The following is a 19,713-nucleotide window of genomic DNA, read 5'->3' as shown; positions in this document are numbered from 1 at the left end:
TTTGTAGTGAGGTGGATGGACCTAGAGACTGTCATACAGAGTGAAGTAAGTCAGAAAGAGGAAAACAAATACAGTATGCTAACACATATATGTTGAATCTTAAAAAAAAAAAAAAGGTTCTGAAGAACCTAGGGGCAGGACTGGAATAAAGACGCAGACATAGAGAATGCATGTGAGGACATGGGGAGGGGGAAGCGTAAGCTGGGATGAAGTGAGAGAGTGGCAGGGACATATACACACTACCAAATGCAAAATAGGTAGTTAGTGGGAAGCAGCCGCATAGCACAGGGAGATCAGCTCTGTGCTCTGTGTCCACCTAGAGGGTTGGGATAGGGAGGGTGGGAGGGAGACGCAAGAGGGAGGAGATATGGGGATATATGTATATGTATAGCTGATTCACTTTGTTATACAGCAGAAACTAACACACCATTGTAAAGCAATTATACTCCAATAAATATGTTAAAAAAAAAAAGACCTATTTGGCAGGCAAATATGATAACTAAGTAGAGCAAGCCCAGCCTTCCAACAGCCCTGTGATGGTCTGTGCTATGAACAAGCAATAATATTTACTTATACAAAAGCATCTAGTAAAAATAAAAATACAGAGAAACTATTTAGTACCAGGCACTACATGTTCTATGCTCTCTCACTGGATCTTTACAGCAACCCAATAAAGTTGGTATTATAAATTTCACATATAAGGAAACATGCTCAGACATGTGAAGTGACTTGACCGAAGTCACACTACTAGAACTGGTATCTGAACCAAATCTCCTTGACATCAAAGCTCATGATCTTGCTACTACGCCACCAGTGCCCCCCAAGCATGGTATTTTGTTCCAGAGGAAGAAAGACTCACCATCTGAAAATGTTCGAAGAGCTACATCTTGTGTGGAGACTCCAGGACCATGTTTATTGTAGGCCACCACTCGGAAACTATACTCTGTATATTTTTTCAACCCGTTAATGGTGTGGGAGTGACTTGAAACATCAACATCCTTGAATAAAATAAAACAGTTTATATATACACAACTCAAGCCAAAAGATATGCTGCAAAATAAAGAATTAACTATACAAATTCTATATTTGACATAATGCAGATTTTTGTCCCTTTTATAGAATATTATTTAACAGTTAAAGCGAATTAATCATAAGCACTGCAGTTTGCTGAGAAATACTCCTTGATGTTTAGGAACGCTTGCTGGTAAAAACTACAGAATAAACCTTTGTACCAAGAAATAGAATCTATCAACTTTTCATTTCTTATACGTATTTTTTTTCCTCAGATTTCTAGACAAGCAGGTATTGAGTTTTGGAAATATATTTCAACTCTACTATTCCAATCAATGCATTAAAAAATGGCTTCCTATTATACCTGTTCTTTATCAGTTCCTTTTTCCATGTAGTACAGTTTGTAATTCTGAATTTCCCCATTTCCAGACAATGGTGTTTCCCAGGTGACAGTAATGGAAGTAGGTGAAGTTGCATACGCTCGGATGTTAGGTGCTGGGCCAGGGAGCTGAACTAGAAAGAAAATTTCAAGACAGTAGGCATAAATAAAAGTTACTGCATCCCTTAAGACCATTCTCAGCAATAATGGCACACTATGTTTTTTTTTTTATTTTTATTTATTTATTTATTTATTTATTTTTGGCTGCGTTGGGTCTTCGTTGCTGCATGCGGGTCTTCTCTAGTTGCAGCGAGCGGGGACTACTCTTCATTGTGGTGTTCGGGCTTCTCACTGAGGTGGCTTCTCTTGTTGAAAAGCATGGGCTCTAGGCACGTGGGCTTCAGTAGCTGTGGCATGTGGGCTCAGTAGTTATGGCTTGCAGGCTCTAGAGTGCAGGCTCAGTAGTTCTGGCACACGGGCTTAGTTGCTCCGCGGCATGTGGGATCTTCCCGGACCAGGGCTCGAACCTGTGTCCCCTGCGTTGGCAGGCGGATTCTTAACCATTGTGCCACCAGGAAAGCCCTGGCTATGTTTTTAAAACAATAAAAACTAGGAAAACAAGTGATCTGACTGAAGTGGTTTCAGGATAATATATAATTAAATGATTTCCCTCTTTATGACTGAAAAACCAAAAATCATCTGTGCAGTAGCTCAAATTTATTCAAAGGAAAAAGTGAACAGTGCAGAATTTTGCTTGTGGTTTATAAAATCCTAGTTTTGCAGTGGGACTGCAGCACATAAAAGCAAACATCACAAAAAGAGAGTCTTCTTTTACCAGGCTCTGGGGATACAATGAATGATGGACAGAGTCCCTGCCCACAAAGAACTCCCAGTCTAGAGGGAAGTCAGACATATAGTTACAAAGAAGATCCTAAGTGCTGATAGATTAGGTAACGTCTGTAATGAAAACTGAAAGAAGAGAGTACACAATTCTGCTTTGGGCGGGGGTGGTTAGGAAAGGGAAGGATTGGTGAGGACTTCCGGGGAGCAGGAAGAATGAGTAGTTTTCTCAGACACCAAGAGGGAAACTGATCCAATCAATTTGGACATAACAGGTGAGAAGACAGTGTCATGTGGTTCAGGTTGAAACAAAGAATGGATATGGGAGAGAGAATGCTGCAAAGGATGACAAGAGCCAGATAAAGGAGAACCTCTAAGGCCCTGCTATGAGTTTGGATTATTTCTTGTAGGTGTTAGGTAATTACTGAAAAATTATGAGCAGGAACATGACATGATCAGATCTGCATTTAAAAAGAACATGTGAACACATGCATGGAAGAAAAACAATAATGGCACAAGACTAGATAAATAATAATTTAAAAAATAGCCACCATTTATTGAATGCTTGCCATCAGTCCAGCATTAAGTGCTTTACATTTATTTAAATTACATCTTATTTAATCTGTGCACTAACCCAAATGAGACGGATACTGTTATCATCCCTACTTATGGATGAGGCTGAGAGGTTACGAACCATTCCCAAATGATGGAAAAGTTGGCAGGTAGTGGAGCTAGGAGCTGAGCACTTCCTCGTTCTAAAACGTGGACTCAGGAAAACCAGTTAGGGGATTATGACAACACCCTCTGTGGGATGGTGTGACTGGAAGATCCCATGATTGGTTGACTGATTATCTGCCCAGCTCTAAATCCTACAACAGGTCACATCCTTTTTTACTATATTCTTTTTGTCTGACTGACAGGTTTGAGTCCCAATTTATACACAAATCCTGGCAGGTGCCTATAGCTACACTTTGGTGGATGCTCTATATCTGAAAACCAGTTCTCTGGTGCCAGTGCTTCTGTAACAGACATCCATTAGATTTAAGGAAAGGGGAAAAAACTAACAAAATGTAAAACAAACTGGCTTGCTTAATTGCTTAAATAACAGCATGACAGCTTAAGATTAGTTTTCCTACCAAAGCAGAGAAACCTGAATATGGTTTTTTGGCAGTTGTTTGCTTTATTTAGGCATGAATCATGTTATTCACTTAAGAGCATATTTTGTGCAGCCTGACAGGTGGGATTTGTCACACTTCTGCTGCTATGGAAAACTTTCCTCTAACTTTTTAAAAGGGAAGGAGAACAGAACAAATTCCCTTGAAATCACTTTCAGTATATTCATTGGCTAAATGTAGGCAAAGATGATCCTAAAATAGGAGTTAGTAAATTATTTCATTTCATCTGTACAGTGGCATTAAAAAATGGAAAAAAATTTAAGTTGGTTTGAAAAGCTAAAAATGTAAACTATTTTCCCAGGGCTGACTCCAACACTTACGGCCCCTCCCACCTGCCCCCAAGCTGAATACCTCCAGATAAAATGCAAATCTCTCTCCACTAACTCCTCTTTTGCCAAAACATGTTATAGTCACTCTCTACCCCTAAAATACTCTCACCAGAATCTGTTACCCCTTCCATCTATATTCTTATTTAGCTACTTTCTTTTAATCGAATTCCTTGAATAAATGATTGTGCTGCCTACTTTCCTTGTGATGACTGTACATCACATTATTGCCCGTTTACTTGTCTGGCGCTGGTACCAAACTGTAAGCTCCTTGTGAACAGAAGTCAAGTCTTACTCGTCTTTACATCTTGCTGCCTAGCATGCTGCCTGGCACATGACAGGCACTCAATAAATCTCTTCTTTCATCTCTAACTTGACAATGCCCCTTCTAGTCCAGTGGTTCTCAATAGTCTGACTTGTAAGTTCTGAAATGATAATGAAAACCACAGGCTCTTTCCCAAGGAAAATGTGAACATGTACAGACACACAAATATTTTCATGTATCTTCAGAAGGTTCATGGCCCCAGGATTGAACCCTGAACTGAATCAAATTCAGTGGTCTTTTCCTTTATTTTCATCATGACTCACCTTGCATGTGCACTGTTTGTCCTATTTTGGGGTGGGGTCAAGCAGTGTCCTTCCCCAAGAATGCTTGCTCTAAGCCAAATGCTTTAAGGCCAACCTCAGGTCTCATCTTTTTCTAGGAACCTGATTTGATATACCTAACTTTTACAGTAACTCTTCCTTGTTCTGTATCCCATTATCTCTCATGAATGATGCCTGTATGTGAGAGTTAATGAAGGAAAATTGAGTTTTGCTTCGTGGCTTGAGTTTGATATCTAATAGATTGTTCCTGCTCTCATCTGAACACAGTAACCATGAAATTCAACATCCTTTCCCTGCAGCGAGAACACATTCTTTCCTTAAATCAACCCCCCGGCTCTCTGTTGGCCCTCTTGTTGTTGCTTGGGTTTGATTCCTGATCTTTAAGCTCTATTACTGAAATGATCAATGGCCTCCTATCTTGACTGCTCATTCTTTTTTTTTTTTTTTTTTTGCATTACGCGGGCCTCTCACTGTTGTGGCCTCTCCCACTGTGGAGCACAGGTTCCGGACGCACAGGCTCAGTGGCCATGGCTCACGGGTCCAGCCTCTCCGCGGCATGTGGGATCCTCCCAGACCAGGGCACGAACCCGTGTCCCCTGCATTGGCAGGCGGACTCTCAACCACTGCGCCAGCAGGGAAGCCCTTGACTGCTCATTCTTTAAGGGGAGAATTCCTATCTTGTCCATCCCCTGCATCTCTAATAGTTTGTGCAGTGCCTGGTAGAGGAGGTCCTCAATAACTGTTTGATGGGTAAATGATTTGCTGCAGCATTAGAAAGTGAAGTTCCACAGCTTCTCGACTTTACTTATTCTACCCATCAGGCAGAGTCCTTGAATTATTTCCACAGTTTCAGTGGTAAATTCATTTAATATGTTTAGTTCCCTGGTCAGTAGCTTTCATGAATTTATCTCCCATGCTCCCTAGCTGAAGTAAAATTTTGTTACTGCAAGTATGTTAATACAGAAACACTAGTGCAGTTAACAGTAAAAGAAATCTGGAAAAGGCTCCAAGGAAAAACAGTGCCTCAGGTTAAAAGTAAAAGTGTAGAAGAAAGCCTCATGAGATAAGCATTAATTCTGATTTGACTGCTTCTTGTCATTTCTGGCCTATAGTTTAAAACCAAAATTTAAGACATAGAAGACATTTATAAGATAAATCAACTTGACACTCATTTCAGTTGGAGAAAATCTTAAGAAATGTAACTGGAAGTAACATTATTTAGCACAAAAGACAGCAGGTCCAAAGTAAAGCCCTGAAGAGATTCCAAAGAGTGTGGTATGTATAAAGATCAGGGCAATCCCGTTGAACAATTATTAAATACCTACTTCCTATGTGAGGCACTGCATTAGATATGGTGTGAAATAAAAGGATAACAAAGACTGTCTTTGCCATAAAATTAATGAGATATATTCATAACCATAATTCAAGGAAGAAAATGATAATGTATCTTAGGACTGTCGAGATAAAATATTAGATAAGATCAGAGGGAAGATTCTAAGAAGGCATCTGAGCCAGGTCTTAAAGGATCAGTAAAATTTGGGTGTCTATCAGCAGAATTATATTGTCTTACACTATTTGCTACTGCTTGATGTGAATTAATTTGATTTCCCGTAACGATTTTGTAAGGACCTTGAAGGTGAGGAACTGTTATCTTCTGCACTCCTATGGTATGCCAGGCTATATATAAGGTAGCCCTTCATACAGGTCTCCCTACAGGTGGGGCTGACAGAGAGGTGGGAGACTTACCCTCAGGCTGTGTTTCTACTCGTAGTGGAGCTGAACTCTCTCCGGAGCCATGTTTATTTTGAGCCATAACTCTAAAGATGTACACAGTCGCTGGCATTAGGTTTTGGATGGTTACCTGCATTTCTCCGGGGCGACTGGTATTTTCAACACGTTCCCTTTGGAGAAAGAGGAATTGATTAGGAAAATTTCCAGAATGTGCAGTTTCATTTTCATTGTAATGCCTATAGATACCATATGACATAAAATCTTAATAAATCCAAGTCAAATTAACTCAAAAAAGGAAACTTTTGGGGGCGGAACTGCACAGAATATGGACGCTGGCAAAGAGCAATGTCATACATGTCTGATAAATCGCTGATGTTCTTGCTTAAACATTACTGATATTGCTGGCCATAATCACAACTTCCTTTCAGAAAAGACACAAAGAGTCTTCTTGGTGCCATCTCAAATGGGGCAGCTGGTCACCAATTCTGTACGCTTTAGGAATCACTGAATTTTAAGGGGTTATCCTCAGGGAGACATATAGAAGGTGATTATAGGTATGACCCAATTTTCACAGACAGTATCAAAGAATGCTGTGTATCTTCTGGATAACAGACTCTCAATAAGAAGAAAATTAGAGATTATCACTTTCAAAACTGAGAACAAAACATTAAAAATTTAAATGAATCCAGTCTTTAAAATAAGCTAATCATGACTCTGATTTTTATAATTTATTTCTTAAAACAAAAAATCTTCTTGAATGATTTTCAAACTGATTTGAAATGTTTAACAAATCTTATCACAAACAGTACAAATGGCCAGTGGTCTAGTGTTATGAGATGAAAACATAAAAACAGTTATCAGTTAGGTTCTTTAAAAAGGTGGCCTCCAGGATCTATTTTGGGGGTCTCTGTGTCCACACTTGGGCCCATAATTATGCTCAGTATACTGTACTCACTATAACAAAACCCAGATTATATTTGCTTTCAACAAATATTGTAAAGAAAAATAATTGCTTTAGACAAATAGCTGGTCTTTAAGAATTACTGATCGTGTGAGAAAAGATCTGTGTCTATCTTGAGAGAGCAATAAAAGGGCCCAAAACTACTCTGTGGAAGAAATTATTTTAAATTACCTAATAATCTGTTGAATTAAATTCTTACTTTAAAATATTGATAATTTTCCCTGAAGCTACTGATTAAAATTTGTTTAGTTCTACATGGCCATATGCCAATTTGTCTGACTGTGTATGAACATTTGCATTTCAGAGATGTGAGCGTTTTTCAATAGTTTTCTATAGTTCTTTAAACTATGTTACTTTAATTAAAACAAACAAACAGTACCCACCCACAACGTATTTATAAAGGTTGTCTGTCTATAGTCAGTTAGGTCCATTGGAAAAGAATATCATGGTAACAAAAGTTATTGCTCAGAGACACTTGAGATATCTATAGATATTATTTTCTCTTCAGCTAAACCTCTAAATCACAAGATTTAGAAGGAGAGTATCAACTGATTTCTTATGCTGTGAGGTTTCTGACACTTGATCCAATCACAAATGCTAGCTAAAAGGAAGTATGGTATTTGACATTTCATTAAACTAACAGCTCCATGCCAGAGCACAGAATAGTCTGTTTCGCTCACTGTACATGAAAGTTTAAACAAGTTCTCTCTCAGAAAGACAGCGGGGTGGGGGGGGCACTATCTTACTTTAAATCAAAGTGAAAGAGTGTCTCATTCATGTTCACGTACCACAGAAGCACTAGCAGAAGGCTCACACACAGAAGTAGCATCGCAAATGTGTGCTGAATGAATGAATGGAAATTTGCCTTTTGATGTGTAAATGATATAGTAATGATATCACGTTTATCTTTTTGTTTGTTCCTATGTAAAAGGGGAAAATATCTAGAACAAATTTCTACAGAAGCATTACAATAAGAAAAAAGCAGTAGTAGGTATGATTCCCTAAGATGAAACATCTAGCACCTGAAAAGGCTTCTAACAGTAGACTGGTCTGAGGTCCCAGAACCAAGTGTCTGCCTAGAAAAAAACTTTTGACTTCAGGAAAGATCCAGGGTGAGTTATGAAGGACAATTCTCATAAATGTGTGAGGTTACGATGGGTCTTAGGTTAGAATGTCTTAGCTAAGAGTCAAAAGAGAAAGGAAAAGATACACTTTATACTAAGACAGCGCAGGGCCAGAAGTTAGGAGCTCCAATTCTAGTTCTGGCAACACTACTAGCTTGCTAGGGGATCGTGGGAAAGTCATCAATTCCTTCTGGGCTTCAGTTTCTTCATGTATTAAATGTAAGAATAAGCCCAGGGTGGTGAATTTTTTCTTAAAGGGCTTGATAGTAAATATCTACAGGCCAAGATGCCAAATGAAAAATATTACCAACCATCTCCACAGTTAAAAATCCAAGTATAACTTTGGTTGGTCCTCCCTATCCACAGTTCTGAATCTGGGGATTCAACCAATTGTGGATCGTGTAGTACTGTACTATGGATTTACTGAGAAAAATCCACATATAAGTGGATGTGTGCAGTTCAAACCCATGTTGTTCAAGGGTCAACTGTAGTTACTTGTATAACCTATTAAAATGTAACCGTTTGAAAATGTAAAAACTATTCTTAGTTCTTGGGCCATAAAAATAACAAGTTTGGGCTTCCCTGGTGGTGCAGTGGTTGAGAGTCCACCTGCCGATGCAGGGGACACGGGTTCGTGCCCCGGTCCAGGAAGATCCCACATGCTGCGGAGCGGCTGGGCCCGTGAGCTATGGCCGCTGAGCCTGCACGTCCGGAGCCTGTGCTCCGCAACGGGAGAGGCCGCAACGGGAGAGGCCACAACAGTGAGAGGCCCGCGTACCCCAAAAACAACAACAACAACAACAACAACAACAAAAACAAGTTTGATTTGGCCCAGGGTCTATAGTTTGCCAGCTCCCGGACTAGACTAACAGATACGTAAGGCTTTGTCCAACTCTGGAATAACTTACTCTGTACTTTCCATTTGGTGGCTAACAGAAAATACTGCTGTTTACATTAAAGGCATTGAAAAAAAAAGTGAACATTTCACAGGTGAAATGGCAGAGGAAGAACCCTTTGGAATTTCAGGAAACTCAGGTACCCAACAGAATTATATAGCTCATGACCAAGGCACATAATGCCACCTGGTGGTTGAATTATCAAATGCAGGAAGTAGGGGAATTTGTAAATGCAGGCAGCGGCATATATCCTCACATCAAAATGTTTTAAGTCTATGAAGATAATGTCTATGAAGACCTTCGTTTTTTAGATGAGAAAATTTAATTTATAAAGGTTAAATAAATTTTGTTTATAAAACACATAACAGGGATCTAGTCTTTGACTTAGTGTTATTTCTATTCTTTCATTGCTTCTATTCAGAAATCATAATCTTAAAGTAATGAAGTGACAAAAATTATTATTACAATCTCCAAGAATATTCCTTTGAAATATTCCCCAGATTTATTGTCTGTTCCAAGTCACTGCTGTCATCTTCATCTGGGCCTACTGCATGCCTAGATCAACCTAACTACTACTGATCTGTCTCCCTGACTCCACTGCTTTTCCTCTCTAATCTTATGCAGTGCCCTCCAAGTACTGCTAATAAAAGCTGTTTAACAGTGTACACTTGCTCAGGAGTCTAAAATGGTCCCTGCTTAACTGATTATGTCAAAATTCTTACTGGCATTCCAACACTTGGCTCCAAACTTCCACTTTATTGTAATCTCTTACTAATTCTGACCAAAAACTCTAGGCCAGAGCTTTCTTACTTTCCCATCCTTCCAACAACAGACAACACAAATTAAATTGGATCTTCCTTGCATCTCCTCTTTCTTCACATATACTTGCCCTGTCCTCCTGCCCCTGCCAATTTATCTTCTACATTTTTTCAATTCCAACTTCATTTATTAATCATCCCTGCTTATTTCAACACGATTCACTAATAAGTGATAGATTTTCATTAAAAACAAAAGTATATATAATTAAAAATATTAAAAGTCCTAGTTTTTCTCCCTCCTTAAAACCTGTTCCACCCTGAGACCTAAAGGTGGCATTTAGACCTGTATCTTGACATTTTGGGCAGGATAATTCTTTGTTTTGCTGGGTGGGGGGGAGCTGTCCTGTACATTGTAGGATGTTTATCAGCATCTCTGGCTTCTACTCACTAGACAGCAGTAAGCATCCCCTCCCATCTCAGCTGCAATAACCAAAAATGTCAGCAGACATTGCCAAATGCCCACTGGGAGATGTCGGGCAAAACTGCCCCTGGTTGAGAATCACTGACCTAGGCATTTATGTACACATCAAAATACATAGATATAAGTCATTTTAAAAATTCCTGCATCATACTTCATATGGTTATACATATATTAACTATATGCCCATTCCTCTACCAGTGGACATTTACTTTGTTTCCTTTTTTAATCCTTACAAATAATGCTACAATAAGCATTTTTTATGAGTGCCCTATGTGTATGTATATTGGCGTATCTATAGGACAGACACCTAGAAGTGTAATTGCTGGGTTGAAAGGAATGTGCATTAAAAAAATTTTTTTTAATTCTGCCAAATCACCTTCTCCAAAGGCTCCTCTAACTTATACTGCCACCAAGAGCCTAGATTGGATTTAATCCCAACATTCAGCTCACTTAACACTGGATATTATCAATTTAAAATTTCTGCCAGCCTTACAGGTGAAAAATGGTAACTCATCATTTTGTATTTCCAAGATTGTTAGTAATCGTGAAAACTTTTTTTTTTTAACTTTAATGGGCTTTCCACTAACTTCTTTGAGGCACCTACTTATACCATCTGCCTCGAGATATGTGTCTTTTACTTGTGATTTGTAGAAAGTTCTTTATATAGACTGGGTATCAACACAATCTTCTACAAATGTTAAATTTTTTCCCAGCTTATCAGTTGATAATTTGATTTTGTTTATTATGTTTATCACATGGAATTTTACAGTTATATAATAAACTCTGTCTATCTCTCCTATATGGTTCCTGAATTTTCTGTCTTCCTTTAAAAGATACGTTAAGTGATGAAAATAGTTTCTATATTTTCTTCTAATACACTGTTTTAAAAATACGTCTTGATACATCTATAACTTGTTGTTATACATAAGACAGAGATACGACTTTTATTCCTTCTATTAAATGGAGGTTAATTATCTCAATATTATTTCTTGAATAATTATTTCTCCATTCATTAGAATTACTCACTTAACAAGTATTTATTTATACTTGTAGTGCTACTTATAAGCCAGGCTCTGTTCCAGGTGATGGTGATACTCCACTGAACAAGACAAACACCACGAATGCGTTAATATGAAGAGAAAATTTCTGAGTATTAAGTGTTCTGAAGAAACACAACACAAAAGCTAAAAAACAAAATACAGTGGTATGTTACAATGATGTTCTGGTAAATGTTTAACAACTGGCTCTGGTTTGTAGCACTTCTCACTGTAAATACTCCCTCTATGCTCAATTTTGAGCTACTGAGCCATGTCATCGGGTTTGCAAAATTTCCTGAAAATTTAACAACTGGCTTGGGAACAAGCCACCAAGCGCCCCGCTGTGCGACAGTGACCAAGGGGTTAAGCTGGATGGGTAGTCATGGAAGACCTGAGAAGGGATCATCTGAGGATGACGGACAAGAAGCCAGACAGTTATTTGTGAGGAAAATGCAGTTCTGGTAGAAGGAACAACAAGGGCAAAGGCCCTGTAATGCACATAAGCTTGCTTCTGAGGAATTACTAAAAGCTTTTTTCCTTCTGTGAAATCCCTGATGTTTGCAATGTGATCTAAAAGCCTACTGGAAATATTTTAAGACAGGTTCTGTTTGGTAGTAATATCTTGCCTTTCTGGGACTAGCTCTATGTTTCCTTATCTTTGTAACTCCCCAAACATCCAGTGCAGTGTTCGGATGAACATTCTATTACCCTGGGAGCAGCTCCACCTACCTGACTCAAATTATGTCACTCAGATGTCTCAAGAGTATTAAACCAAGGGATACTGACTTGACGAAGGTGCCTATACTTGGTGAACTTGCCAGTCTGGTATTAAATACAATATATATCAAATGTAAGCACCCTTGTAGAAATACAAGCTTTATTTCATGGGTTAGGGCCATAACCAAAACAGATTATTTTAGTTTTCTGATTTTGGTGTGAAGTAACAGCACAATGAAGGAATCTACTTAGCAATATTCAGAGTACACAGTCAGCATGTGGCATGGTACCTATGGTACCTCCGAAAGAGTTTATAACCTGGTTGGGAAAACAACACAAATACACATAAAATAACAGAAGAGTAACAACTATGGTGGTATTAGATCATGTGTTATCATAATTAAGTGCCAATATCAGTGGCACAGACATACATACAAGAGAAAAGCTGTATGTGCAGAAAAAGGTAGAGAAAGATTTATGAGGGCTTCATGGGGCTTAGTCTGGGCCAAGAAAGATTAACTGAATTTTAGTTTTAGTTGAAAAACCTTTTTTTCAAGGGGGAAGTGACTGAAGAGAACAGACTGGGAAAAAAGGTTGCATAGTGACAGGAATTAGACTGGTTTCATTAGAAAGTGAGCTAAACTGGGGTTAAAGGAAAATAAGGTTGGATAGACAAAACAAAGGTAGACAGTGGAGTAAAGCAGCCTGGTGATTCTGGAGAATCTCCAAAAGCAACGGAGAGGCAATGTGAGTTCCTGAAAGAGGTGGAGATGGAGAGAAATTTAATGAAATGCTGTTTTAGGAAAATGAGTCACTAAATACTCTTGTGTCATCAAGGAGACCCCCCCACCCCACCTCAGAGCTCAGCAGCCCACATCCGTGTACGGGTGCAGACAGATATTCATTAAGATTACTTTAATAACTACCTTAATTTCTAGAATCTGAAAGTTCTAAGAAAGACATAGCCTATGGGTTGTGCTTGACTGACTTTTATGAAAAAACGGTAGCCCTGGTTACATTTTAATACTTCTAACTTAAATAACTCTCTCCCCAAGTCATCCCAGAGAGGCAGCAAAGAATACCAGGACTTCACTCTGTTTAGGAATTTACTTTTAATGACCTAAAACTAGGTCATCTCAGTGATCATATTTCTGGACTGAAAGCTGGTACAGATTCTACACAGTAGAGAGTCAGGGTGGGGACGGCTGGTCTTGGGTGGACAAGATGCAACCAACCGGCTCCAGACGTACAGGCACTTACCTAGCAATCCCCTCCTTGGTGTAGAAGACAGAGTAGGTAAGGTTGTCCCCATGAGGATCTGATGCAGGTGTCCGCCATGTCAATTTGATGAAGCGGGTAGAGACCAAGGAGGCCACGACATCTCGAGGAGCTGAAGGCAGTGGTCCAGTTGTGGCTGGTGCTAGATGGTCAGTAGTGGCACTGGTCAGTGAAGTGGGAGGTAATGTTGGGATGGCAACATCTTGTCATGTGCAAATATTGGGGAATATGAAGGGCAAACCACGACGGTTTTAAAAAAGAGAACAGAAAAAACAAAAAACAAAAAAGAAATAAACAAAACCACGATGGGAAATAAAATAAAATGAATGAACATAAAAAAGGCCATTAAACTGAAGGCTAACATGCAGGCCAGGGGTAACTACTGAAAACTAATGGGCACTAGTCAAGACACATCACTGCAGAGCAAGCAGACTTTCTGGTCACTATAATGGTTGTCGGCAAGGGACGGAGTGTGACAGCTAAGAATAAAACATTTCATGGAAGGACACATCAGTGCCCAAGTAATTTTCTTTAATTCTGAAAGCAGCATGCAACATCTGTCGAACTTTGCACATAAAAGTCTTATACATGATAAAACCTCAATATTTTTTCCCCACTTTATCAAAATATGGAATAATGTGTGTAGTATGGATGGGCCTGATTACACTCAACATAGGCCCGAGACTATCATGATCTCACTGCAGAGGTGTGTGTGCCTTTAGCTCTGCAGGAGATTCAAGAGCCAGATCTTCAACTGGAGTCTAATATTAAAGTTTGCTCTCTGTATTTGGCAATACTCAGGGAAGTCTGATAACCTTTCTCAATTCATTAAGTTATAGTTCATTTCCTCTCATCAATTCATTTGACTACAACAGTATAAAATCGTGCATCACAAATTCCAAAGTCACACAAATATAATACTTATTAGGTAGCATATCTGTTTGGTACAGTCCTCACTGCAGTGTAATAGATTACGACAGCTTGCAGACCTCGGGGACTTGATGGGACAGATGAAGCAGTGGCAAATCAGAGCTCTGCAAGTCGAAAGCCTCTGTCTGTATGCCCAGAGTCAGCCCATTCTGTTGCTGGACACTTCTGACTTTAGAAGTCCATTCCTAATATTAACCTAAAATCTCCTTCACCTTGGAGTATACATTTAATCTCACAATTTTCAACTGACGGAATTCATTAGAATTCTGTCATAACCTTAATGGGGAAATTAGAAGAGAGGCAGAGAAGAAAGCATGACAATTCTGGACCTCGTTTTCAATGAAATGGTAGGACAACAACCTCCTAAAAATGTCTATGAATTACAGGAGAATCTTTTAAAGTGAGGCAGTCTAAATAAATATGCCACAGAGAATAAATTCTCCAAGGGAAAGGCAGAGGAAGACCAACGTAAAGTCTCTAGACAGCTACCATTTATTGAGCACTTTCTACATGGCACTCTCGCTCTTTACATGGACTCATTCAATCCTTACAACTCTGTGAAATAGGTACTATCATTGTATCTCTATATTATATGGAGACTGACATTTAAAAAGGCTAAATCACCCTTCCTAGGAATAGGAAGTGGTGGAGTGTTAAAACCAGCCATGGTTTTTAGCTTAAGAGGCCTCTGGATTTAGCCAATAGAAGTTTTTAGTCCTTGTTGTGCCACTCAGGGTTATGGGAGCAGTCAGGGACTCTTGTTTGTTTTTGTCAATTCCCCTTGCTCCCAAGTCTCGTGAAGGCAATGCAAAGGGCCCAGGATGAAGGCCTGCACATGCAGTAGGTGTTACAGGAGAAAAACCCTGAGCTTGTGGGATTTACCACTTTCATAGCAAGGGAAAGCAAGCTCCAGACAAAGAATGGACCTGCTGTGGATATCTTTTGTTTTTTTTAACATCTTAATTGGAGTATAATTGCTTTACAATGGTGTACTAGTTTCTGCTTTATAACAAAGTGAATCAGCTATACATATACATATATCCCCATATCTCCTCCCTCTTGCATCTCCCTCCCACCTTCCCTATCCCACCCCTCTAGGTGGTCACAAAGCACCAAGCTGATGTCCCTGTGCTGTGCGGCTGCTTCCCACTAGCTATCTATTTTACATTTGGTAGTGTATATATGTCCATGCCACTCTATATGTAATTCTGTTGTGGTTGGAGACATACTTTGTATGGTTTCAGCCTTTTAAAAGGTACTGAAACTTCTTTTGTGTCCCAGTATATAGTCTATCCTGGCAATTGTTCCATATGTGCTTGGAAAGAATCTGTATCTGTAGTTGCTAGGTGGAGAGTCTATGATGTCAGCTAGGTCAAGTTGACTGACAGGATTGCTTACGTCCTCTATACTTTTTTCTAATTGTTTTATCAGTTTTTGAGAGTAGGATATTGAAATCTCCAAGTGTTATCATTTATTTATGTATTCCTTCTTTGAATATACCAATTATAAATGCATATACATCTAACAAAAGGGCCCCAAAATATATGAATCCAAAGAAATCTGGGAAAACCTCAAATATTTGGAAATCAAAAAATGCACTCCTAAATAACCCGAGTCAATGAAGAAATAGCAAGAAAAAAAATTTTTTTAATATTTTTAACTGAATGAAATGAAAATACAACACATTAAAAATGAAGACATGTAGTTAAAGCAGTGCTTAGAGGAAATTAAAATACCTTTACCAGAAGATAAGTCTCACATGAATTACCTAAGGTTCTACCTTACTGAAGAGTGTAGACCTTAAGCTTTTTTTCTTTTCTTAATATAGCAGGTTAAGGTTTTTCACACACACAAAAAAAGTAACCATGCGAGGTGATGGATGTGTTAACTAACTTAAATGTTGGAATCCTTTCACAATGTATATGTATCAAATCATTATGTTGTACACTTTAAATATATTACCATTTATTTGTCAATTATACCTCAATAAAGCTGGAAAAAAATTAAATTTTAACCACATTCTTAAAATACAAGGGTAAGAAATTAAGAGAAGATGTAAGCTACCAAAATAAAAAATAAAAGAGGGGACAATGCTATGAATCCCACAGATATTAAAAATTAATATTATGAACAAATTTATGCCAATAAATCAGACAACTTAAAGGAAATAAAAACATTCCCAGGAAGACAAAAATTACCAAAGTTACTCAAGAAGAAACACAAAATCTAGACAGAACTATGATAGAAAAATTTAAATAAAAATCTTCCCACAGTGAAAAGTCCAAGCCCAGACCGTTTCACTGGTGAATGCTATCAAATATTTAAAAGAAGAATTAATACTAAGCCTTCACAACTCTTTCAGAAAAAGAGTAGAAACACTTCCAACTCACTTTGTGAGGCTAGTATTACTCTGATATAAAAGCCAAAGATACCACATGAAAAGAAAACTACAGAACAACCCTCATGATCAAAGATACAAAAATCTTTAACGAAATATTAGCAAACCATATTTGGTAACATATTAAGAGGATTATAAACCATGATCAAGTAGAATTTATCACAGGAATTCAAGACTAGTTTAACATCCAAAAACCCATGTAATATATTATATTAACAGAAAAAAACCTGATCATCTCAATAGATGCAGAAAAAGCATTTGACAAAATCAAACACCTATTCATAATAAAAACTCTCAACAAATTAGGAAAAGAAGTAAACTTCCTAGACCTAAAAAACCTATGGTGAACATTATACTTAAATGGTGAAGGAATAAATGCTTTTTCCCCAACGTTGGAAACAAGGATGTTAGCTCCTGCTTCTCATATTAAGCATTGTACTGGTCCAAGCCAGTGCAAGAAGGCAAGAAAAACTGAATAAAGATTAAAAAGGAAAAAGTAATACTGTTTTTATTTGTAATTAATAATTAACTGAGTAGAAAACCCTAATGAATCTAGGAAAAAAAAAAAGCTACCAAAACGAATAAATATGTTTAGCAAGGTCATAGGATACAAGATCAATATATAAAAACCAACTCTATTTCTATACACTAGGAATGAACAATCCAAAAGTAAAATTAAGAGCACAACTCCATTTACAACAGCATCAAAAAAGAATAAAGTATTTAAGAATAAATTTAATGGAAGACGCATAAGATTTGTACCCTGAAAACTACAACTCATTGCTGAGAGAAATTTTTTAAATTCTAAATAAATAAAGATCTAAATAAATAAATGTTCATGGATTAGAAGACTTAATGTTGTTAAGATGATAAGCTGCCCCTAAAATTTAATATGAAGATCTGCAAAAGATCTAGAATAGCCAAAATAATTCTGAAAAAGAAGCAAATGGTTGGAGGACTTGGATTACCCGATTTCAAAACTTACTATAAAACTCTAGTAATTGAGACAGTCCAGCATATGAATAGGCACATAGATCAGTGAAAGAGAACTGAGAGTCCAGAAGTATGCCCCTATATTTGTGGTCAACTGGTTTTCAGCTAAGGTGTCCAGAAGTTTCAATGTGGTAAGAACAGTCTTTTCAACAACTGGTGCTGGTACAACTACATATCTCCATGCATAGCAATGAACTTAGATCCTTACTTAACACCACAGACAAAGATTAACTCAAAACAGCTCCTAGACTTAATAGAAGAACTAAAACTTTTGAAAAAATATATAGGAGAAAGTCTTTGTGCCTTGGGTTAGAAAAGTATTCTTAGACATGATAACAAAAGCCCAAGATACAGAAGAAAAAAACAGATAAATTGTATTTCATTAAAAAAAAAAACTTCAGCACATTAAGGAAAACACAACTAAGTAAATGATAAGCCAGAGACTGGCAGAAAATATTTCCAAAGCATGTATCTGATGAAAGACTTGAACATATAATTCAGAATATATATTCAGGATCAGAATATATAATGAACTTTTATAAATTAGTAAGAAAACAAGCCAATTTAAAAACGGGCAAAAGACTTGAAAAGTCATTTCACCAAAAAGAACATACAAATGGCTAACACACATGTGAAAATGTGCTTAACATCAATGTCATTAGGAAAATGTGAATTAAAATCACAATAAGATACTACTACAGGGACTTCCCTGATGGCGCAGTGGTTAAGAATCCACCTGCCAAGGCAGGGGACACGGATTCGATCCCTGGTCCAGGAAGATCCCACATGCTGTGGAGCAACGAAGCCTTTGTGCCACAACTACTGAGCCTGTGCTCTAGAGTCCATGAGCCACAACTACTGAGCCCGCAAGCCACAACTACTGAAGACTGTGTGCCTAGAGCCCGTGCTCCGTGACAAGAGAAGCAACCACAATAAGAAGCCCACGCACTGCAACGAAGACCCAAGGCAGCCAAAAATTAATAAATTAATAAAAAAAAAGATACTACTACACACCCACTACAATGGTTACAAACAAAAAAGGTACATAATACTTAGTGTTGGCAAAACTGGAATCCTCATACACTGTTGGGAATGTACTAATTCTTTAAATCGATGAACACGAATTGTCTCCATTTATTATTCACATCTTTAATTTCTTTAAAAAATGTTTTATGGTTTTCTGAGCATAAGTTTTAAACTTCCTTGGTTAAATTTATTAAGTATTTTATTCTTTTTGATGGAATTATACATGAAATTGTTTTCTTAATTTCAATCCCAGATTGTTCCTGCAAGTATATATAAATACAAATGATTTATGTATACTGATACTGACTTGCTAAGCTTATTCATTAGTTCTAATAGTTTACTCATGGATTCTTCATGATTTTCTATATACAAAATGATGTTATCTGTAGAGAGTTTTACATATCATACTTCAATAACACTGTTGAAAAGAATGAAATGGTTTAGACTGACTAGTTGCAACAATTAAACAATATTTTTTTTCTAGTGTAAAATAGCAATAGTTACTGAGTCCTAGGACTTCTCTGTTGCTCAAAACACCTGAGCTTAAAATCAACCTATCTAAAGTCATCACAAAATTAAAATGTCCAGAAACTACTCAAAGGCTTCACAGGTATGCCAACTGATTATCAAGGATCCTAAGGCATAAGTGAACTATACAGATATCTAGGCCAAATGTAGTAAAAATCTGGTACTTAAAAAAAAAAAAAAAGGTCTGATTATATTAAGAATTAGGCTGGTTGCTTTTCCTTCTGCCACCAGAGTTCATTTGTGAAAATAAAAGATCTGATGATGTGCTCGCTTCAGCAGCACACATACTAAAATTGGAACAATACAGAGAAGATTAGCATGGTCCCTGTGCAAGGATGACATGCAAATTCATGAATCATTCCATATATTTAAAAATTCTCCAGAAGGGATCAATAGCAGAATAACTGAGGCAGAAGAACGGATAAGTGACCTGAAAGATAAAATACTGGAAATAACTACTGCACAGCAGAATAAAGAAAAAAGAATGAAAAGAATTGAGGACGGTCTCAGAGACCTCA

The 19,713-nt window shown here is 37.7% G+C and overlaps 1 protein-coding gene across 4 annotated transcripts in view; it reads right to left on the bottom strand.

The window, feature by feature from the left end:
• The window catches only part of NEO1 (neogenin 1), a gene marked incomplete at both ends in the record, with an annotated part of 236,626 nt that overhangs the window by 50,517 nt on the left and 166,396 nt on the right, over positions 1 to 19,713 (bottom strand). For 3 of the 4 annotated variants that reach the window (XM_079699467.1, XM_079699468.1, XM_079699466.1), the window contains 4 exons: positions 860 to 998; positions 1,376 to 1,524; positions 6,084 to 6,238; positions 13,303 to 13,462. In XM_079699467.1, the coding sequence (XP_079555593.1) occupies positions 860 to 998; positions 1,376 to 1,524; positions 6,084 to 6,238; positions 13,303 to 13,462 (603 nt within the window). Of the gene's footprint in view, positions 1 to 859; positions 999 to 1,375; positions 1,525 to 6,083; positions 6,239 to 13,302; positions 13,523 to 19,713 lie in introns of all 4 variants that reach the window. The other variant, XM_079699465.1, reaches the window with a different exon arrangement.

This window comes from Hyperoodon ampullatus (assembly GCF_949752795.1).
Source record: "Hyperoodon ampullatus genome assembly, chromosome: 3".
Classification (NCBI taxonomy): domain Eukaryota; kingdom Metazoa; phylum Chordata; class Mammalia; order Artiodactyla; family Ziphiidae; genus Hyperoodon; species Hyperoodon ampullatus.
Note: the sequence above shows the minus strand (reverse complement) of the source record. Positions and strands in the feature narration are given on the sequence as shown.